Genomic DNA, 24,600 nt, shown 5'->3' with positions numbered 1-24,600 from the left:
CTTCAGGTTTCCAACGTTTTTCAGTTATGATTTTTTGAGATACATGTAATTAGAAACCTCTCCTGAAATATGACAGAAAATAATTCTAAGAGGTACGGTATTCAAAGTTTATTTGATAAAAACTGGTTTTGAAAGAGCTCAGGCTGAGATATCCAAAATAAAGCGATCTTAATAAAAGGTGGGACCCACCTTGTAATAGTGATCACTTTGCTTTACTTTGTTTTTGGACATCAGCCATTTCAAAACCAATTTTCATCAAATAAACTTTTAATTCCTCTTTATACTACATGCTCTTGAAATAACATTTCATAGAGTGGTTTTATAGTATATTTTTGCAGAAAGTTAAAAGCTGTATACTCACCGCAACCAACAGTTAAAGGGATCGTACAGTTTTGGTTGAGACCTAATTTCAGGTTTCTAACATTTTTTGGTGAGATAATGAGAAACCTCCTATAAAATATGAAAGAGCATGTAATTCTATGAGGAATTCAACGTTTATTTGATGAAAATTGGTTTTGAAATGGCTGAGATATCCAAAAAAGAGTGATTCTAATAAAGTGTGGGACCCACACTTTATTACGATCGCTTTGTTTTACTTTGTTTTTGGATGTTTCAGTCATTCCAAACCCGATTTTCATCAAATAAACTTTGAATTCCTCTTAAAATGGTATGCTCTGTACTATATCATAAGCGTTTTCTTGGTATTTCGCAAAAAGTTAAAAGCCCAATTCTCATCTCCACCAATACTGTACTATCCCTTTAAAGACCTAATAAAATGGTTTAGGCATTTTTTTCTCAATGATGTAATAATATTAAATGTTAAATTCTAAGTAATTCTATGGTTGTGCGGGGTTTTTTACTGTTCTGAATTTTGTTCTATATTTGTTAACATAATGGATGCAATTTCCTCGGTTTTGGAAAACTTGCTATACTTTCGCCGCATGCGGCGCACTATCACTTCTAAATTGTGATGACGTCTAAGAACGGAGTCGTTCACGACCAGTCTAGCCGTACCCTTAGCCAGCGAGCTGGCAAGGCTATGCTAGTGCTAGCGCAGCGCAGCGACAGCCGGCCGGCGGCTGCACTGGCTAGCGCTGGCGGGGGAGCGAGCTAGCGAGCGCATAGCAGGTACTGCGCTGCACTATTGCCATTGGCTAAGCCTTTAGACAAAACAATATTTAATGAACTGTATCGGATTTAATACTGCCAGTAATACAGATTACAACTGTGGTACGCTTGGATATCCATTATTTTCGGCAAACTCGTGAAATAGGCCCCACCACTGCGTGTCTGTACTAATAGTAATACTACGGCGACTCGCCTGTTTCAGCCCCACCGTGTGGCGTTCATCTCGGTAGGTAAGCACGGCGGTGGGGCTGCCTTCCACAGTGAATACTCGTGAATGCGGCGAAAATGACTTCATAATATGGCCCTCGACTAATTTAACGGCCAATTTAACCATAAATACAACCCTACCTAACCCTAAACCCTAGGAGGACCTACCCTTGCTTGCTATAAACGCACGGGTACGGTGCACGCGCACTGCGGTGGGGCCTATTTCACGATAGCCCCACGCGGACACCACCACTGCGTGTCTGTAGTAATACTACGGCGACTCGCCTGCTTAGGCCTAGACCTACGCGTGAATCCAGCCCCACCGTGGCATTCATCGGTAGATAAGCACGGCGTTTGGGCTTCCTTCCACATTATGATTTTTAGCATAAAACAAAAACTACTCGACCAAAATTGACGATAATTCTTGGTATCGTTTTTCTTAGAAAATGGCGCATCTAAATTATACTGATAACAAATGTTGCAGAAACTGACTATGGGAAACTGGTTAGGCCTTCTTTTTTTTTTTTTTTTTTTTTTTTTTTTTAGCCACGACCCACCCTGTAACAACATATCCCCCTAACCGTTAGGCGTTAGAGTGTAGCCTCTGTACTACTACCAAAGATTCTGCTATTACTACTTACTAGTCTACTAGACCTAGTGCCGTAGTGGTTTAGTACTACTACTAGTAGTAGTACTAGTAGACTACTACTACTAGTAGACTACTATAACTACTAGTAGACTGCTACTAGATCTACTACTAGACTACTAATGGTAGTTTAACTTGTAAGCGCCGGCCGACGGGCCAGGCCACGGCCGGGACGCTCCCGCTTGCTTGCTGCGGCCGGAGTAGCCGTTCACTTTGTGAGCGAGCTGGGCCTATTCTTCTAATCTACTTACTAGACAAACAGTTACAACTTACAATGTCAATCATGTAGAATACAGTATATCCTTTCTAACGTTAAACTATATGGGGGCATACCAGACATACCACTCTGTATTTCCCAGGCGATCGTTTCCGTGAGGTCTATTCTCGGGCTTGGTGCCATGTTCATACGCTCTTGTACTGGCAGCGGGGGAGATGCAGCCCCACGATACTGGTTCATCGGCTGCCTCTCCCTCCCCATCTTCCCCTTCAACTTCATGTGCCTCCTCTTCTTCTCCGCTATCGTCAGAGCTGCAGTCTTCATCATCATCATCAATGTCGAAGTTTACCCATATAGGGGAAGACATTATGCTCGAGGTACCAGGTATCTGTGCAAGCTAACTTAGTGATAATGTACGTGGTAATGCGTACATGTCGACAGTCAGTGGGTCGACCGGGAGCGCACATCCCGCGGGGCCCGGGCCTGGCCGGGCTAGCTATCGTGTACGCGCGTGTACCAAGCTAGTAATCTGAGTGCTTGTGCTGAGCGGCGTCTGCTAAACTGAGCACAACTCCGTGCTTATACGTCATCAATCGGTTCAGGGGTGTTGGTCACGTGACTATCTTTTTCGCAAAAGCTGCAACGGGGTCCTCCAAAAATGTGATATTTGGGGGAGTTTCTAGAAGCGATAAAAACCGGAACGACACTGACAACCTATTTACATTGATAATCATTACATATATTTTACATTTCTTTTACATATTAAAACATTTTGCAAGCATTTTATTAGGTCTTTAATACTGTACCATCCCTTTGTAATTCAAATGAAGCTGAACATGATGCTTGTGTCGTGGTAATGATGGCCTTTCCGCAAAGGGAACATACATGTACGTATGTGCTTTTACATTTCTATAGTAAATAGTTCCCACATACAAAAATGTGCAATGCATGCAGCATGGCAGTTGTTTGGGAAAAAACACATACAAGTACAATTGTATACATGTGGTTATGCTGTACTCGCTACTAGTACAAGTATGTGTTCCATTCTCTTTTGTATTGTTCATTTTGTTCCTATTCACTTTCGAGCTCATTCATGGTATGTGTCAGAATAGTGCAGTAATGAGTAATTCTGCTTCAAAGGTGGCTTCCACAGTGAATCTACAACTGTTACATGCCTTGAAATCTCTCTCTACTACAGTCATAATACAATTTGTCCACCTGAGGTGTGTGTGTATAGACACAATGTGCTATGGTATTGTGGCCATATTCAATGAGAAGTTTCAATGTGTTTGCTGTGTGGTTTTTCTGGAATGCCACTGCTTTGAGCATCGGATGCGCCTGAGTGACACAACCCTTATGAACCGGAGTGGGAGGGGAACATCTAAAGGAAGCGATTGATACAGGAATTCTGTGAGTGTCCCAGATAATCGTCAGTGCGACAGAACTACATGTCAGGATGGATTAGGATACTGCATGTCTATGTACAATGCACAGTATGTGTTCGCCTTTCAAAAGTCCTTGAGAACAGCCATTATTAAAATGTTTTGGTATTCAATGAATTTTTAGAATAGGAAGAAGAGAGGATATTTGGGACTACTAGTAGTTTGTACTTGTTTTCCTGTACTTCAGTGCTTCTTCGTTTATCACTTTTATGGCTGTACATACAGACGTAATACTGTACATGTAAACCGTACGTGTGTGCCTGGGCCACATTGTTCTGAGCACACTCTGAAAACTCTTTGTATAGACTGTAATCCTCACACTCTGAAAACTCTTTGTACAGACTGTAATCCTCATAAAGTTTTCTAAATTTGTAACAAGTCACAGATAAGTCAGACTGTGGAACTGTTTTTTATTTTATTATCAACAAATGAAAAAGGTTAGGGTTAAACACTAACCCACCAAGTACTTTTTTTAAAACCACTTTGCTAGACCAGTGGAAGGTCATTTTTCTGCAATGATACTGTAATACATAAATGGTCAATTCCATTGTGACTTATGGGACAAAGTGACAATTTTCAGCAATTTCAAACTAGTATTTTGAGAAAATAGTTGCATCAAATGCATTTTTCTCAGTTCATGGTTAGATCCATCATATCACAGTTTATGAAAACACCATACTTAGTTTGAAAAGTATCATTGCATTACGTACAGCAATGAAAAATTGCTGTCGTGACTTATGGGACATCTGAGGACCACCGTTTTTCACATGGGAAAGTAAGTTCTGAAATATTCTTACACACAGAGTCTCTGGAAAGATATTTTCTTTCCTGAATGTAGCAAAGGGTTGGTGCTTACCCTGAGCCAAGTGGTATGAATATCTACTCATTGGTACAGTAGCAGGATAGGGAAAACCAGTGTGACTGATGGGACACAAAAACGTGACTTATGGGACGCTATCAACTACCACATTTTGAGATTGACAGAATAATATTTACTCATGCCGGAACAAGTTCTAGAACATCATAAAACCAATCTATGACCTAAGAACATTCAGAAAATAAGCCTTCTGAGAATTACACAAGCTGTATTATGGTCATAATAGTGTATCAGAAATGATACATAAATTCTGCAAAAATTGGCAATTTTCATGAAAAATGAAGGTTTTTCGGACATAACTCCACTCCACGTTCACCGATGTTCACAAATGAGGTATCAAAATATCCATTGTGAAAGGTTGCTTTGAGTAAACAGTACCAGATCATCTAATTAAGCTTCATTAATCATCTATACTCAATAGTTTGATTTTCATAAAATGCAACCTTTCGGTGGAATTGACCAAATGTGATTTTCTCTTTGAGAGAGTCCTCAATGTTTATGTATGATGTTTGCTCGAAATTGTAAGTGAGTCAGTTTAGCAGCCATAGCACTGCGGAAGAGCCACTTCTTAAAGGGATGGTATAGTTTTGGTTGAGACCTGGCTTTTGTAGGTCTCTTTTTTTTTTGTGGGATAATTAGAAACCTCAAATATGAAAGAGTGTGTAATTCCAACAGGAATTCATTGTTCATTTGATGAAAATTGGTTTTGAAATGGCTGAGATATCCAAAACAAAGTGATACTAATAGAAGGTGGGACCCACCTTTTATTAGGATCACTTTGTTGTTCACATTTTCCATCTGTGAGGATGGCTGGATAGCCCATATTCAGCTACACTAAGCTGGTCTTCCATGGGGTCCAGTTGGATGTGGGGTGGGACCACTTCACCGGGTTAGACACCCTGCTCTTTTCGATGAATGAATGAAGCGGGATCTTTTACGTGCATGAGCTGTGACTCTCTCATACACGGGACCTCCATTTTATGTCCTATCCGAGGGACAGAGTGTTTTGCCTCTTGCTAGAGGGGACGGTATGTTTACACACAACATTGCTCAGTCCAGACTCGGGTTCGAACCCGGGCCGCGTGATCGTGAGGCAGACGCGCTACCGACTGAGCCAACTCACCGCCCTTGTTTTACTTTGTTTTTGGATATCCCAGCCATTTCAAAAACTATTTTCATAAAACAACCTTTGAATTCCTCTTGTAATGGTACATATGCTCTTTAACATTTCATAATGTGGTTTCTAAAGTACAGCTGTATTTTGTAAAAAGTTAAAAGCTCAATCTTCATCTCTACCAATACTGTACCATCCCTTTCAGTGTAATGTCACTGAGCTTTTAAGGTCATTGACATGAAATAGGAAACTATTTGTCACATGATACTATCTTATGTCTAGATTTCACTGGAATTTCATGCTAATTGATTTGTATACACTTCAACCTTGAATACCATGTAGTTTATCATCTAGGCGTAACAAGAGGAAATGGCAATTTGTTAACATAGTACTTGGATTTCACAATGTACAAACATGTAGAATTGTTCTGTAAATATCATATTGATATGACTGTGCATTATATTGATGTACACTGTTATGATACATACTTTTTATATCATTTTATTTCATTCTGTTATTTTAAAATGCATTTAAACATTTAATGACACTGTAAACATCACTGTTACTACACAGTACAAGTTTAGTACAGTATGTCACACAACACATGTAGGCCACTACTACACTGTACATACACTGTACAATTGTACATGTACTGTATTATGTACACTGTACAATGTACATAATGTACTTTGCTCATATATTTCAATCATTGTATCTGCAATGATTAAAAGAGGTTTTAATTGTGTATAATGGAAGCCTCTGTGATATTATAGCCCACAAACCAGTTCTGGAAGAGATTAAAAAAGTATATAAAAAGACCAAGGAATACAGTTGTACAGAAAGTGTACACGTACAATAAGTATATTACAAATGTACAATTTATCTACACTGTAAACGATATGGTACGAACAGTAATGCTAAATATAAAGCTGACAGCAAGTCCACTTATTGTACACAGTATTACATGTATGTATACAAATGTACTCGCGTGCCTGTATACATCATACAGTATGTATGATGTTCAATGTACTTGTGATGTGGGGTGGATGTGGATATGAGGTGATATAATCACACAAAAGGACACTCGTCTTTTCCTGAACCCTCCCCTCAGTAGCGAGTCATCGCTCAGTGACTGAATTAGCCTGTATCCTGTCTTACCAATCTTGTACAGCTGTGTGTGTGTGTGTGTGTGTGTGTGTGTGTGTATGTGTGTGTGTGTGTGTGTGTAGACAGAGAGATACAGTATGATGTAAAGAGGGATCCATTGGTACTGTATATCATACATTATTGTTTCTGAATGCTTCTTACACTGTATATTGATGAGCTGTTCATTTTGTCATACCATGGACTGTACTCATTTTTTATAAATATATTGACTGCATTTTTCATACAGCATTTTACATACAGTGTATGCTGTACGTGTACAGGCTCTGTATTTTGTACAGGGTTAGGAAGCAGTTTTTTGCTTGATGTTTTCTTCAACATGTAGTGTACAGTATGTGGGTTACACTGTATGTTATTGTGTTATTCTTTTTAAGATAGCTTACAACTTTTTTGTGTGTGTTTTTCATGAAAATATTTTTATCATGATTATCAACCCTATTTATAGTTTCCATCACGATAGAGTCCATTTTTGTACCGAGCTGAGTCAGACATACAGAATTGTGTGTCAACCGAGTCAGAGAAGAACAATGGGTACGTTCGAGCGCTCTCTTAAAGCGAACTGTACCGTACCGTACCCGCGCCAGAGGAGCGCTCGAACGCTCCTAAAGTGTACCGTACCGTACTGTACCGAGCCAAAAGTGGACCACCTCCCGAAATGCTTGACCTTTTCTAAAGATAACTCGTGAGGTACGCTTTAGTTCAGTTCGCTTTGGTTCGCTTTAGAGCGTTCAAACGCACCCAATGATCCTTGGTCGTAATGTTTTAATGATATGATGTATTGTGACAAAGAGCACACCATGAAAATACTGCAAATGATATCGGAAACACTACACGTATGACTACTACTGTTGGCTAGAAGCATGTATGAATATGTATGTACAAAATACCACAGCCACAGACAAATCTATGTACAGTCAAACCTGTCTATAGCGGCCACCCAAGGGATACGGAAAAAGTGGCCGTTATAGACAGGTGGCCGCTATAGACAGGTAATCCAACTTTGTGTGCATAGCCTACATGTACATGTATCATCGTTGTTATATATACGTGTACATGTACATTTATGTGTGTACGTATGCACACGTGTGTATCATTCATAGAACAATGCCGGTGTTTATGAAATTGTTGCACAGTACACTAGATGTAGCATGTGCACAGTCATGAATTAGTGCATTATTGTGACTGAATAAGTGGTGAATGCAACGGTGGCGATCACTGAATGTTGCCCAGAAATGACTGGCACGAATAAAAAGCAGAAAAACACCCTGAATTATCAGCTCGGCTACGGCTCCATCGGGTTTTTGGCCGCTATAGACAGGTTAAAATCTATCGCGGGAAACAAAATTTGTGGCCGCTGGCCGCGTTAGACAGGTGGCCGCTATACACAGGGTCTTTAACATGGCCATTTTTACAATCAGTGGTGTAAAACACGGTTTTGGCACTAATTGGTGTATAACTTTCTTATACACTGACAGATATGCATTATTTTTTCTCATAAACTTACCACCCACAGTGTCTACCTTGGGTACCTTAATGAACTTTCCTCTCTTTTTCTTTCAGATGTGGCATGCACTTACATGCTTGAAATCCAACACTTTTGGTGTATGCACTCTGACATGGTTTTTTTGTCAGACCTAGCATATTAAATTGTTCATTCCTTTTCATTATTTTTGTTGTTGTGGTGATAGACAGGTATCCAACATTAAGAACTATTATGTTTACCAGGTTCTGCTTTGTCTTCTTTAAAGACTGAAATTGTCCAAACTTTATGTTTCGGAGGTGACATTTTCCGTTAACAATTAACCCCTCTTTTGATTTAGCTCTTGCTCACAATTATAAAATTCAACTTTGCTAATTTCCATCAAAACAGAATAGTAATCAATCTGACTTAACTTTGATCCAAAGATTATTTGATTCAAAAAGCTTATCATTTTTTGGTGAGTGTTTATAAATTTATGCAACTTTTCCGTTAACTTTTCTGTCACCTCCGAGACAACAGATTTATGTATTTGATTTTTTTATTCTTGACATCAGTTATACATTACATTTACAAAAATGTAACATATCCCCTCACATTATCTCTGAAGGAAGGTAGTAGAAATATAGCCTGTTGTTTTCATTTCGGAGCAATTTACAATTTTCCGTTAACACTTGTCACCTCCGAAACAGTCGTCACCTCCGAAACAACAAGCGTATTATATTTGATAATTTCTCGAAGACAAAGCAATTTTGTTTGATTCTGTCCAATTGACAGGAATCTCTTTTGGATAAAAATAGTAATATAGCAACAGGAAGTGAGAATTTTCTAGAGATTAATAAAAGATCTAATAAAAACTAAGAATTACTGTTTCGGAGGTGACAAAACACTGTTAACAAGAGTTTTTGCTCATTTCTATTGAAGAGAAACCATATCATGTACACCAATGGTTTCATTTATTTTAGTAACATAAGTCTCAAAGTGGAGAAATCAACTAACACACTCTCACTCTTATTTTTATTACTATACTGTACGTTTTAGGGCAAATTTACATTTTTCCCCTTTTTTAACAAAGAGAATGCACAAAAGACACCCATCTGTTGTATACATAATATTGTAATCAAGATCAATTCTCCTGCTTTAGTTAAGTAAACATATAGATGCTTTCATCTTAGAAGCTTGATTTCCAATTTAAGCAATTTAGTTGTGAAGATTTACCAATCACAGCTTTCCATGTAGGTTGCTTTTTCTTGTGTTTCGGAGGTGACATTGTTTGTTAACACCATACTGTTATGTGATAGTGAAAGGCAAGACTTCAGTTCCTTTTCACTATCTATTAACATTTTCAAATACATTCAATATCTACAAAATCATCACAATAGAAGTGACTTTTGTATACCTAGCTCACCAGAATTCCCTTGATGCCAAAGTGATACATGTGGCAGTTCATGCATGCCCTAGTCCACAATCTTTAAAAAAAATTCATAAAATAATCAAACTCCACAAAAAGGCCACATGCCTATAGCTGGTGCACAACTTGTTCTTGAATTCTTAGTTGTTGTTTTTCCATGTACAACGTGGTAATCATTTATAAACAAAATTATGTGATTTTTTTTTTAAATATGACAAAAATTATTACATTTTTCAAGTTGAACCAACTGTTTATGACATTGTATTTTTTAAGATTATTGAAGTTATCTGACAACTAAAATGAACAGAGGAACAAGTCCCCAGGACTGGAAAGGGAAAGATCCAAAAACAAGATTTGTAATTCTATCTCAATATAATTTTGATGACGTGTTTACCTTGTTTTGTTATTATGTTTTATCTTAGAATTTGGCTTTAAGTACTGGAATTTCAAGGAAAAGAAAATGGTTTCTTAAAGGACAAGTCCACCTTCATATACAAACATGTGGATTGAGTGAATGCAACAACATTAGTAGAACACATTATTGAAAGTTTGGGAAATTGGACAATCCATTCAAAAGTTATGGGGTTTTTTTAAGTATCTATGCAATAACTGCTGGATGAGACGACTACGACAGTGTATGATGTCACATACATGCAACGATATAAAGAAAATATAAGTGAATTTCACAAAATTTTACTTTTTGAAAAAAGTGCACATTTCTTCAACTTGCTACTGATGTATGTTAGGGCAATATAATTCACCCTGCCTTCCAAAAGAGAGAAGTCAAGTGTTCTTTTGTTATGCTAGAAAAGTGAAAATATGTTGAATTTTCTTGATACTTTCTCTATATCCTTGTACACGTGTGACATCACAAGCTATAGAAGTCTTCTCATTCAGCTTTGACTGAGCAGAAACTTCAAAAATTCATAACTCTGGAACGGATTGCCTTATTTTCCTCAAACTCTCACTGATGTGTTTTACTAATATTGCTGTATTTACTCAACCCTCGTGTCTATTGAGGTGAACTTGTCCTTTTTCGGTCCCTTATAGGGTTATTTGAGACCAGTTTGTGTCCGGGACCTTCTGTGAAGTTGATAGGTAAAATTACTGAACAAAAAAAAAATTTCCCCATAAGTTCACACAAAAGCATTATGCTGCTCTCTTCAGCTGGGAAACACAAACTGTTGTCTTAATAACCAAACTGTAAAAACTTGCTAAAGATTAGTATGAATTACAATCTAAAACAAAATATGAGCTGGTATCCACTATCATGAAAGAGAATAACTAAACAAAATAAAAAGTAAGAACTGAAAGAAAGAGCTTATATTTGAAAATTAAAGCCATGAGGAAAGACATGAATGTTCACAATATATTAGTTACATTGTAACACCTGAGAAGTTGGGTTGTCTCTGTGTTGTGTCACCTCCAAAACAATAAAATGATTTTTTCTTATCTTATACTTTTTACTCTCAAAAGTGACTAATATATATGATTTGCTGGTAATTTTCAAGCAATTCAGAAAGATACATAAAATATATTTTAGTAATGTCAACAGTTTAAATGAATCTGGTATATAGAAAATTTATCCCAGATGAACCAAACACCTTTCACCAGTATTATAACATTTGTATGGTGGCTATAAAGAATGATGAAGAATTCATGAACATCCTTGAATTAATCTATTTATAATACTATGTGCAAACAAAAACATAATACAAGTCAAATAAGAATTTTTGCTTTTGGCATTCATAACCTATGTCCCCACCAAAAAATTACAATGGTACCCTCCGCAACGATAACTTTAAAGATAGTGAATCAATCTAAAATACAATTTGAGGGATTGAAACTATAACTCATTGCCCACACCTTACAGAAAACCCCGTTCAATTTGCTTCAGAGGTCAAAGAGAAATGAGGATTTTTGTAGAGCATGTCAGGAATCCCTTCCCTCCAAGTTCTGTATACTAGTATTGTGTTTACACATTAATATGCAGTTCCAAGAGCATCCAAGTGCTAAACTTGGAAGAATCAGACTCCTGACATCCTTTATAACAATCCACATTTCTTTGAGACCACTTAACCAAATTGACTGGGGCTTTCTGCAAAATAGAGCTAAGATGTTATAATTCAAGACCCCAAAGTAGATTTTAGCTGATTTAATCATATTGGGTGCTATCAATGCAAAAGTCAAATTGTATTTTTTTTTTTTTTTTTTTTTTTTTTTGGTTGGGGGGGGGGGGCATACTATATGAATACTTGAACACAATGTTAACATTGAATGTCACCTCCGAAACAAAGTTATTCTTTTCTGGTGTTGTGGAATAAAATGTTCTGAGAGCAAAGAAACATTACTAAAATGATCTTACACCCTCATTTCAATTTAAGGTAGAAAATGGAATGCCAATTTTCTTCAGGTTACAATATCTAGCTTATGTCTGTCATATTCTTACTGTAAATGAATATTTCAACACAATGTTAACATTGAATGTCACCTCCGAAACGAAGTGATTCTTCCCTGGTGTTGTGGAATAAAATGTTCTGAGAGCAAAGAAACATTACTAAAATGATCTCACACCCTCATCTCAATTTAAGGTAGAAAATGGAATGCCATGTTTCTTCAGATTACAATATTTAGCTTACAACCTTCGTCCAAATGGAAGGCAAATTACTGGTGCCCGTGCTAATTAATGAAGTGTAAAAAAACACTCGTTCTGTGTGGTTTATCTTCTTGAAACAGGAGTTAATTTCTTGTTCTCGAGTTATGATTATTAAAAACATTGATCAAAAGAAGAAGTTTTGTGTTATTGTCACTTATTCTCAAAAAAACTGAGTGTTGATATTAATGTCACCTCCGAAACATTCTATTATGTTAACTGTCACCTCCGAAACATCCATGTGTGAAAAATCCAAGATTTAAAGAAATGATTGGAATTTCATTTAACCTACATAGGAAGGTAGCCCTTCTTAAAGACTTGTTATAGTATAGAGTTTTACCTGGCTTGCCCTCCAATAAATAGTTAAAATCTTAAAAATTGCATGTCAATTGGTATTTTTACCAAAAATTTATAAATCTCATGTATTTTTTTTTAAATTCAATTTATATTCAACCCCCAAATTGTTTTGATTCACAAACTACATATTGTTGTTAACCATATAAACTTTGCATGGTGAAGTTTGACTACAGAGTTTTGTCATTATGGTGCAATTCATGAAAACAAAATTTTGCTTAAATTTACTTCAGGTGCCAGGGTTTTCCTTAAATTACACCAATAACTCTTCAGCTTTAAGGTCTGAAATATTATTTTTTCAAAAATTTGAATACTTTCCAACAGGAATCAAACAGAATAATGAAAAAATATTTTGTTTGAAATTTTGACCCTCTGAGTACAAAAGTTACACCACTGATCGTAAAAAAGGCCACATGGCTTTTCTCTCGGGGGGATTTTTCAGTGGCCGCTATAGACAGGTGGCCGCTATAGAGAGGTGGCCGCTAAGGCAGGTTTGACTGTACTGTATACACCAAGTTTTTATTTACAGCTGTACACTAATGACCTTTGCAAGTCAGGTACTACAAAGTATTCGCGAATTTAAAAACAACTAGAAATATCAACTCTGATCTCGACATGAATGTGACATGCACGCATTCTCCAGTCAGTACACTGTGCTCAACAACCACAAATTTAACCGAGCTCGCAATATTGTCGGAAAGTCCTGATTCGCGAAAAATTAGACTCGCTAATTATATAATGCCGTATACAGTATCGTACCTGCAGTCATTCAGTCAATCCCACGAATCTGCACGCAAGCACTTGCATGATATATTATAGATTTTATTTTTAGTCTGGTGCAATTGCATATTTTATGGCACTTTGACAGTGCTTTGTATGAACCTTTTTTTAAGACCAAGTACACGTGTACCGTACATGTACTGTGGTACATTATAAGGACTACATGTACATGGAAAATACATGATTGTCAAAACTATCAGGATCATGTAAAATAAGATACAATAGTGTACATTGTATTGCAGCAGCTACAGTGTATATTTTTCATTTCAAAACTCATTTTTAACTGAACAAGAACACATCAAGGTGCTACACACGTAACAGTATGCAATGTACATGTACGTACATTGTACATTGTACATTATACAGTACATGTACCAAATGGGGTAGTATGGGTGCAGGAATGCATTTTACCTACATTTGTACATGTACATGTATATCTCAAGATGTCTGAGGTTCTACAAAGTACACTGCTTGCAGCAAGTTCTAACTTTTTTTTTTTTTCAAACATTTACTTTCAATACATTGTTGACAAAAGCTGATGATACACACTTTGTACATTGTACATGTAGGGTCTCCTGTGTATAGTGCAATTTTTTTGAAGAAAAGAATTCAGCCTCTTGCCCTTTACATACAGGGCAATATATCCCCATAACCTGACATATAAAATGTGAACAATATGCATGTTGCCCATTTTTTACAATTTTAATTTTATTCAGAATGAATGACAAGAGATGTGATTGTCCATGCACACATTGTTCCTGTGTTTGTGGTGTATTCAAGGTCTTATGCAATGAATTCTTCAGAATCTGCTGTCCTTATTTGTCGATCTTCCAGGATTGTGCAATATTGAAACTGATATGCTGCTCAGATCGTCAGATGTGATACGATATGTGAATACATATCCATGCATTGCACAGAAAATATTTTACTATTTAATATCTACATTTGTATGAACATGAAGACAGCTCGTTGAGATGCTCATGGCTCGCATAGACACGACATGACTAATTTGGCAGCGTGACTAATGCAGTGCACATCTTTTGATTCCAAGCCAATTCTTGGTGGAAGAAAATTGTGGAGTATGTTGTGAGTTATCTATTATTCGTGGTTATTTTAGGGTTTTTTTTTTTTGGGGGGGGGGGATCCCTGGGGAGGTGGAGAAGATTTTTTTTTTTTAAGTACGGGAGTTACTTCTTTCTGTTAAAGAAATATGACACAGAGTTTCTTGATGTCACATTATAAAAGTAGAATAGCATTGGGGCATGATAAAGGATTTTGATTGATTATGAAAATTGTAATTCAGAAGTCTCAGTGATGGCAACAGGGAAATCTCTTGCTTTGGATGATAACAGTGTGATATTGTACCCTTAATAGTCAAATTGTACAATGTTCATGTACAATGTACATTGTAAGTGCGCTGCTGTCGAGGCTAGGCCAAAAAAGACAAATTATGACATTACAATGAAAGTATTCAAATGGTAATACATCGATGACATCACTCGCTTTTAAATAGAAACTGAATGTGAGGCCCAGGTTTTCTGAAGGTCCTCCTCCTGTTGTAGTCAAGGCCGTGTCACACCATAACGCGGGCTTGTGGGGAGGGGGAGAAGGTAGTTTCCAGCACGTAGAAGATTTTCAGTGGGCGAACAAGAATGTTTGCAATTTTCATTCATGCCTTGTCATACCGTACGGGGGAACTTCTGCGGCTTGACTTGCGGGGAAACAAATTTACTCCAAGGAGCTCTCCGCAGTTGGTCCGCACCTGACAGTATCTATCGCGTAGTTGCCCGGAGGTGCTCACGCAAGTCCGATTTAACCGCAGCCAAGTTTTGAGCATGACCAAAACTTTTTCCGGGTGAGTCACAGGAATGCCCGTAGAGGTCCACGCAGAACGCCAGTAGGAGACCCTTAGCGGCAGTACTTCCCAGGCAATTCCCACGCAGGTACTTCGCAGTCCCGTATGCAGCCAAGATAATGAAATTCTGTGAGATTTCAGCCATTCCATTAGAGGAATTCCTTCACTAAGTTGTCAGCCCCCACGCGACTGGTACAAAGGTCACACAGTATACTCGCAAGTATAACGCGTCCAGCAAGTAAGACACATGCGCTGACTCGCACAAATCCTTTTCCGCCCTCATGAATGTCCGGTATGCTAGAAAATCCCTACACGTAACAAGCCCGAGTAGCTTGCCCGGAAAGGTGTGACAGGGCCTAAACACGGTTGCGGGTAAAAAAATATGCGTGCGCACCTCCGGGCGACTACTTTTGAGATACATGCTTGGTACTGTCGTGTGCGGATATCTACGGGGACCTCCGGGTAGTCAAAATTGTTCTTTGCAAGTCGCACGCAAGGCTGGTGTGACACGGCCTTCAGAAATACATTGGCCCGAATTCACGAAGGTGGTACAAGTAAAACCATGGTTTAAACCATGGACAAAAACCATGGAGCGCCAAGTGTCGCACAGAATATTTCGTACGAAATTGGTCATTTCGTGGACAAAATGACCGTTTCGTTAACGAAGTTATCATTTCGTGAACGAAATGTTCATTTAGTTACAAAATAATAATTTCATCGATGAAATGACTGATTTCGTAACGAAATATTCCATGAGACACTTGGCGCTCCATGGTTTTTGTCCATAGTTTAAACCATGGTTTCATTTGTACCACCTTTGTGAATTCGGGCCATTGTGTACAAATATGTAGGCCGACACTGTATTGCCCTTGACTACTGCGTGTACATGTACCACCTGTATCTTTCGGTCAAATATAGAATTTGAAAATGAAGAGAAGAAGCAGGATAATTTCATACTAGAAATACACAGGACCCTCAACATGTGCTGAATGTCACATATGTATAATTTGCATTTCGACTGTCGCTTTGATACTGATTTATTGAGGGGATTCAGATGCAAGAATTTTTATGATTGTTGAACATTACGTTTTTGATTTTCAAACTTCCTATACATTGTTGTGTTGTACTTTGCACACACTATGTATACATTGTAATACAAGTTTTATATGAAAGGAGACTTTGCCATTCAACTGTGTCCGTAGTCCTCGTTTCCAAAAATGGTTTAATATTCAAGCCAATAGAAAGAGATATTGCTCCCACTTGCCCAACTGGGCATGCTGGCAAGAACCCCATACTCTGTGGAAGAGAAGAAGGCAAGTTCCCATTTATGCTCCTTGCCAGATAGTGAGTTTTACCGGTAGTTGCCCCTGGCCGGGCCATTATAAAGCAAGTGTGTTTGTAGCCCCCTGCCCCCTGTGCTGGCATAGAGCTGAATACTCTATAATACTTTGAAGTTTACTTTATATAATATGTTTATGTATCTCAGTGAAATAGTGAGGGATACATTGTACATGTTCTGTACAATGTGCACTGTTGTACTTGACTCGTTCTACAGCGAACAGCAACTGCAGTGCTGTACCACACAGCACAGCATACTGTTTTAGTACAACATTTTTTTTTGTCTGATTCACTGAACATGCTGCTGTGAATAATTCAACTGTCACAGTAATCGCTTCCAATGTGGTTCACATTCAGACTTCTCTCAGTGTAAAATGGAAGTGGACATGGTGACACACCTACATCCCACTTGTTAACTTCCTCAAATAAACATTGAGTTGGTTGAATAAAGGCCATTGTACTTCCACAGGAGATGTACCTACAGTCTGTACGTACAGTTGTACACTGTACATGTATGCCCAGCATACAGTGTACAGTGTGCAGTGTTCGTGTGTGCTTCTAAAAATGTGCATTTACCTGTTCCAAAGTACAGTTGTACATGTGCAACATGTACTATTAAAACGTACAGTGGATGTTAACTGCAGTCGTATTGAGAGTACCATACTGTATAGTGGACCATGTGCATGTACAATAGTACTGTAGGATACAAATGAAGACCGTGTGTGAAATTCCTAGTGGTACTGTTGAAGTATAAGGTACTGGTAGATACAGCTTTAGATACAACTCTCATAATTGAATACAAATTACTAATTGAAATAAAAGCACACATGAGTAGGTGCTTACTGAGATAATGAAAAAAAAATAGGAACGTCACCAATGATAGGAACATGTACAATTATTGTACTTGCACTCGCAGGAAGAAGTACAGTACATGTGAGATGTCTACTGAACTTGTAAACTAATGCAAGTGTGACTACTACACTGTACATCCATGCTTCACAGACTTTTATTAGTTCATTAACTTGCAATACATGTATTAACCTCTAGTGTAAGCCTGTACATGTACAACGTAGGTCTTTAATGTATTTCATGTTAATCACTCATGGTTTCATTCAAAAAGAACCTCTTTCTTTATATGAATATTCTCTCTTTGATATGCCTTTTTACATTTTTGTGCACTGACGGCTGTATGAAGGGAGTGATTTATTGTACAATGTATGTCTCTGTATGCACCATATATCACCCATCAAACCCAATCCAGGAAGCCATTTATTTGTGTGGTTAATGGTGTATCTCTTTGTTCAATGATTTCATCTTCCAGTACCAGTAAATTGATAAACTTTGGTAAGAACTTTGCAGCCATATTGTTCATTAAATGAAGATACAATTGTTTGTCTTAGGTGCACAATCATCAAAAGCCTTTGATGAACTACGAAGTCTAAACTTGATGTACACCCTGTGCATGCACAATTGATTTTAAAATAAATGGCATGTTATCTTCCCTCAATGAACTCTGTAGGATACCAAGTATACTGCAGAGGTGCTCACTTTTTAATGAGGACAAGATTATAATTTCTTCAGCGCGAAATTATGCCGGGAGTACATGTAGATGTGTGGTAAAGGCCACAAGGCTTGCGTGGTATGCCGGGCTGTGATATCATTATGTGCAATTATTAAAGTGATGTTGTCACTTTGACAGGATGTCACAGTCTAAATGACGTGTCCGTTCATTGAACACACAGGTCGTCTGGCACTGCTGGTGACACGGTCTTTTTGACGAGCCCTTTCCAAGGCGAGGGATCCCCCCCACGGAGTGTGACCAGTTTGTTTTCTCTGTCTTCCCTACCTTGGAAGGCTGCTTTTAGCTGTGGACAGCCAGCCATAAACCAGAGGTAACCTGTCAATGTAGACTTTTCCTCTTGTTCATCATTGTACTATTGTTTACGTATTGACAAGTGTAGAGTTCTCTGCAGGCATTTTATGCGTGCATTTTATTTTTATAATCAAAATTTGATGAGCATGATGATTTGTGCCTTTGAATGTGTAGGGCAATTTCAAGAGTTGTTGAATTCACCATTTACTATCCCTTTTGTAGAATCTATGTTAGCAATACGCCAAGGTGGAGATGATGTATGTTTTCCTTTGACACTGTACAGGAAGTGATTGAGAAGTTTCAGTGGGCTCCTGAAATAGAACAAATAGCATCATGTAATGTTTATGTTATAAAATAGGCTACACTGTACACATGTATGTGTTGTACTGTGTACAGTGCATGAAAATGTTCAAAGTTCACTGGTAATCGAAGTCTAAAATCCAGAGGCCAAAATATTACTTCGATTAGACTTGAGCAATCATTTGAGCCATTGAAGAGATTCAGTCAAAGTACAGTGAATGATATTGTATGAAGTACATTTCTAAATTAAGTTGCAAGTTTCACTTTGGGGTAAGCTCATGCTTGAATTATTCAGAAAGTGCCAAATTTTGGTTGGCATTTGATCATGTTAATAAGGCACATTATGTGGAAGGTGAATTTTTTGTGCATACATACAGTATGTAGCTCCTTACAGATAGTATCAATCTTATTGTATGTGGTGGCATACAAATTATGATGTGTAATCTTGCAAAGCCAGTTCCAAGCATTGATTTCTTGATAGAATTGTCAAAGTCAGTATGTACCATATGTACTGTAATATTTACCATTTTATGTACAGTTGCTCTAGTCCCATAAATAGAGTTTGATGTGCAGTTTGATTTTCTTTTATTCCATTCTTTACCATGCAGCAAATAGGGTAGTTGCAGAGGACCCTATCGAGGGCCGTCGAAGCGCTCAAGGAAGACAGGTGGCCCAGTGTAGGGAGGCGGTCTGCAAAGGACGTGTCACGCCCAGGGCCAACCTTGGGAAACTACACTGTGCAGGAAGGAGAGAGGACGCCCTTTTCCCTCTTCTTCAACTGGGAATCCCTCGTTCACACACCAGTGGATTCCAGTGTATATCACTGAACTCATTCTACTAAAAAGAAAAGGACTTTGAAGATATCACCATGGGGAAGATTATGTCAAAAATCTTTGGCAAGAAGGATATGAGGATACTCATGCTGGGGCTGGACGCTGCTGGAAAAACCAGTATCCTTTTTCTGTCTTTGCTGCATGACTGTTGAGCAGTTCGGCTTTTCATTTCAAAACATGCATTCACTGTGGAATTTATGTGGTAGCACAGTAATTTTTAGTCACTAATATGTCATTGAAGAAATACCACGGTTATGGCACGGTATTTCAGTTGGCATGGTTCTTATTCAAGTAATACTGTGATATTTCTGGCCCGAAAGTACACAGGTCTCTCCGAGGTGTCATTTAAACACCTTGCATACTGTAAAACACGATATTTTCGCGGCATGAAATTTTCGTGGATGGGAGCCGACGGCCTTGTTAGCAGCTTGAAATTTTCAAGAGTTACCTCTTACATTCAATGCATATAGTGTAGACAACATCTTTAGCGTGCATTTTAATTTTGCAAAACTTGGCTCTCGCAAAATTTGCAAAAGTAAAATGCGTGTGAATATTCCTCGTTTTACAGTATATTTCCCATGCTGAAAAGATAGGGGAGTATGTCAGGGCATGTGGGGAATGCACCCGCTGTCCGAAGTGTGGTATTTCACAACAGGATTCACACACAGTTGTAGCAGGCATTATTCGCGGGAACTTTGAATTACTATCCTAAATACCAAGGTATTTGAGGTATTGTAGTTGTGTTCACATTACGAAATACTAATACTACATGAATCACCGTATAGTGACCAATGCATCACTCTTTCTTGTAAACATGCAAAGCTTTTGAAGTTCTGTGATACTGTCAAGATGACAAAACCTTGTATCTCAATGATGTCAAATGTTCAGGAAGGGGCAGTCAAAGCACTGTGACAAATGGGATTTCCTTTTCCTTTAAATGCAATGGTGGCTTCATTTTGGGGGTAAGACAGCTAGGATTTAGACAAGACATCACTTTAATACCCGATTATCTGGCAATTAATCTAAAAAGTAATTTTAACAAAAATTCGAGATACATATGTACATTGTAAGGTTTTGTGACCCCAGCGCGATTATCTACTTTATACTTTCCCATTTCAATGTAGCTTCATCCACTCTGTTCATTTGATTTAAATGGTCGTACAGTGCATTGATTTCAAGCCAGTTGGGATATGACTTGCCTTTCAGGGCTCAGAACTAATGTTTTTCTCTCATGGCCTATTTGAGCCTCTAAGATATTTTAATATGATATTTTGATGGCCTGAGAAAGAAATGTAGCAGCCCAAAATAAAGGGAAATATAAAAAGTCATCTTTCACTTTAGCAGCGCAATCGGGCCACCATTAATGTTGAGCCCTACTTATGAAATATTGGTGATGAATATTGGCAAAAATTACAGTAATGATACAGAACGTCAATCCACAAATAGAAAGTAGATTCTGGGACTTTGTGGGTTGAAGAAGAGACTGCAACACTGTAGGTAGGGTACTTTTATGGTATGTATCACATCAGCACTCTTTGATAAAATTTCTCTTTTTAATAGTCACTCTGAAACTGATAGGGAAATGAAGGTACTTTCCATTGTGTTTGGTCACAAGACAGATACAATGTACATACCTGTACCTGTAAATAGTATGATTTTATATTTGTCCGTAGTACACTGTAGTACCTGTGGCCATTCTTGTGTGTGTGTGTGTGTGTGTGTGTGTGTGTGTGTGTGTGTGTGTGCGTGTGTTAGAATAGTTCAGGCATGTCAGGTGGAAAATATGTGTGTCATTTCAAAAGTGCCCACGTATTATTCTTGGCTTGTCATAAATTGTGTGCATCTCAAGTGCATTTGCATCTGTTTGTTTGTATAATGAGTATTTGCCTCTGCCTTGCATGCCTACAAACACAAATTAGTGTATAGTGCTGTTGAATAAACAAATAATACACAAAAACTACTTGATTATTGTACTGCCAGCTGATCGCAGAAACCACAACATTTTTTTTGCAAGTTTATGTGTATACTGTAAATGCAGAAACTGTCGCAGTACACTAATTTTCGCGTATTTGGTGCTACTTCTGGCTATGTACAGTAAGAATATATCTAAAGTTACAATTTTCTCCCCATATTGTGAATGGGTCAACAATCGCGCAGCACGAATTCAACAACCCACGAATATGTTTTTGAGCCACTCAGCCACTCAGCATGAAAAATTAATCATAGTAAAATATTGATGTTTACAGTACTGTTGTACATGAAAATGTTCAAAGGTTTAGTAATATTTGCAGTAACATCTATCCAATGTATTCAACTGACTTGCTGTAAGGAAAGGTCAAAGGTGATGGGCCAATTGGGTCATGGTCTGTCCAGTGCAAGTGTCGAAAACGTTGAAAAAAAAAAAGTTTTGAAAAAAAAATGAAACTAAATGAAATTCATGTACATCATTTTTCATCTCTAATCAAAACAGTGTGTGGAATTACTAACTTTTATGTGATGGTGCTCATAGTAGTGTCCTTGAATTTAACTGTCTACTATTGAAGGTTTGCTGTGTCAAAAGTCATCTAAGTAAAGGTTAGAACTAAAGAGGAAAACTGGTATGGAATGACATATTTCTTTACCAGAGTATTCTTCATTCTTACTATGAAAAGTGAAGTAGTGCTTATCGCTATTTTTTGTCAACCAAGTAAACAAGCTTTGTGTCAATGTTGTTTTTTAAGTATTCTTCTTTAGCATTAGTAAAGTATGTTGGTTTTTACCTGCACACGTACATACCATACACAGTGTAGTTCCTGTACTCTTCAGAGTTTTCAAACAAAACACACCAGTTCCATTACCAAATTGGGCGATACAAATGTATTCAACACCAATGACCTAGCTATACTGTGGCAATTGTCACGCTATATATACGTGACTGAAACTTCCCCCCTCCCCCCACCCTCAGGTTGACTATTAACTCACCATGTATGATGTTGATGTCACCATGGACCTAGATCAATAATATCTAAGTCCATGCTGTCACCAAGAGCTGTACTGTAAAGCATGTTGAAATGATGGACAGCAGTTGTACGTCAAAAAGGCAAAATGCCGTCTGTTATTTAGCTGGATATACTGGCTACCTTGTTGTAGTTAATGCTCATTTAAAATGCTAATATCTGGTTTCTGCAGCAGGGTGGTCCACGAGGGGTTTTAGCATGTCGCTGCAACATGCTAACATTCTTGTGCAACATCCTAAAAAGCCAGCAACATGCTATGCAACATCCTCAAGAATTTGCAACAAGCTTCAAGTAAAAGTATTCAGAAATGTGCAAAACATGTGCATAACATAAGAAACATCAAACTACCAGGTACTTTAGATATTTGTGTGCAAAATATGAGAAAGAACATTGGAATGTAAGCAGCACAAAGAGAGATAAGCAGCAAAATATTGCGTACTATGTACTCATCGTGTGCGCTCCGCGCATATTCAATTTCTGCAATATTCTCAGATTCTGAGCTTGCAACATGCTAAAATTTCAAGTTGTGGACCACCCTGCTGCAGTGTGACAAGTAATGGAATAGCCCAATAGTTTGTAATGTCATAGCAAACAGTAATACACCAGGTATGAGGAGTACAGTGTACATGTCTGCGATAAAATTCGCAGAAGAGCTTGACAAGCAGTGCTGGACAAATGAACCATAATCTACGTCACTCTCAGTTTCATTTTATTCTGTGAGACTGAAACAATGTTAGTTTACGGACGATATGAGTGTGTGTTCAGAATCTGTTGTTACGTTGTACTAGTACATTAGCACGACAGTTGACCAGTTGTTCAGTTGTGAAATCGTATAGCACTATTGAGTGTGCACAATATTCAGTCATGACATAAAACAAGGTGACGGGTTAGTTCATTTTCACTCTCACACATTATTACCATAACAGCCCTTACTGTTGAGTCTAACATACACTGTATACTGTAGAAATAACATTGATATTAATTGAATAAAACGTTCAGAGGGAGAGCAATGCACAAAAAGCTTGTCTGAATGCTGACATCATTTGGAAGCTCCTACAAGTAATGCAATAACTGTCGGGTCATCTGAATAAACAAACAAACAGTACTTGTAGGAGACTTCATTCACTAGCACTTTGAGTAAAAATGTGGGGTGCCTCCAGATAAATTGTGCTACAGTACATACATGTGCTACATGCTGTTCTTCATTGTACAGTCCCTCTAATCAATTTCTGTAAATTTTATTGTACCATGGTATTCAGGAAGAATACGTATTCTTGAATGTATTGTTGGCTATACACTGTAGGGCTCTGTTTCACTAACTATCCAGTGTATTGTGCTATACAATAAACCCACATTGTGTGTGTGTAGACTGTAGCTCTATAGACCTACTGTATATTTCAAAAGGGGATTTCCCTGATTAGAGATCAGACTAAATTACCAATGAAAAGACACACCATGTGAAATGGACCATGCAGAGCACTGACCCCTTTCCCTTTCCACAATTGTCTCACTACCGGAAATCAGGCATACAGTCCATAAACGTGTACTGACTGTGTACACTGTACGGTATTGCACAGTATCCTGTACAGTGTACACCATTACTGTACATGAAGTAGACAGCTTCTTCAAGAGGTACAATTGTATTGAAACCATGAATATTTCTGTATTTTAATATTAAAGTGTGATTATGTTCAAGTTGTGTGCACAGTACTCTAGTTTTTGAGGGCTTTTCTCACAACACTCATGAATACATGTGATATTAGCATACTTCCATTACCGTTTACAATATCAAATACCTGTAATGTGAAAATTTGCTCGAAAACCCACAGCAGTCACACCCGCACTACAAGGAAGCATAGAAAGTCTTGGTGTATCTCAGTGATGTGATGTGTACCAAGCAATGCTTGCAATGTTAAATAAACACTGTCTATCGCT

General features: G+C 37.9%; 1 protein-coding gene across 1 annotated transcript in view; it reads left to right on the top strand.

Annotated features, from left to right (window-relative positions):
• The window catches only part of LOC139718732 (ADP-ribosylation factor 6), a 47,699-nt gene that overhangs the window by 6,615 nt on the left and 16,484 nt on the right, over positions 1 to 24,600 (top strand). The window contains exons 2-3 of the mRNA XM_071630196.1: positions 18,406 to 18,555; positions 19,445 to 19,786. Of these exons, the coding sequence (XP_071486297.1) occupies positions 19,705 to 19,786 (82 nt within the window). The 5' untranslated portion in view covers positions 18,406 to 18,555; positions 19,445 to 19,704. The remainder of the gene's footprint in view (positions 1 to 18,405; positions 18,556 to 19,444; positions 19,787 to 24,600) is intronic.

Source organism: Diadema antillarum, unplaced genomic scaffold (assembly GCF_040938485.1).
Source record: "Diadema antillarum isolate AM-2024a unplaced genomic scaffold, OU_Dant_1.0 scf00000099, whole genome shotgun sequence".
NCBI lineage: Eukaryota > Metazoa > Echinodermata > Echinoidea > Diadematoida > Diadematidae > Diadema > Diadema antillarum.
The sequence above is the reverse complement of the archived record's forward strand: the minus strand, read 5'-3'. Positions and strand labels throughout refer to the sequence as shown.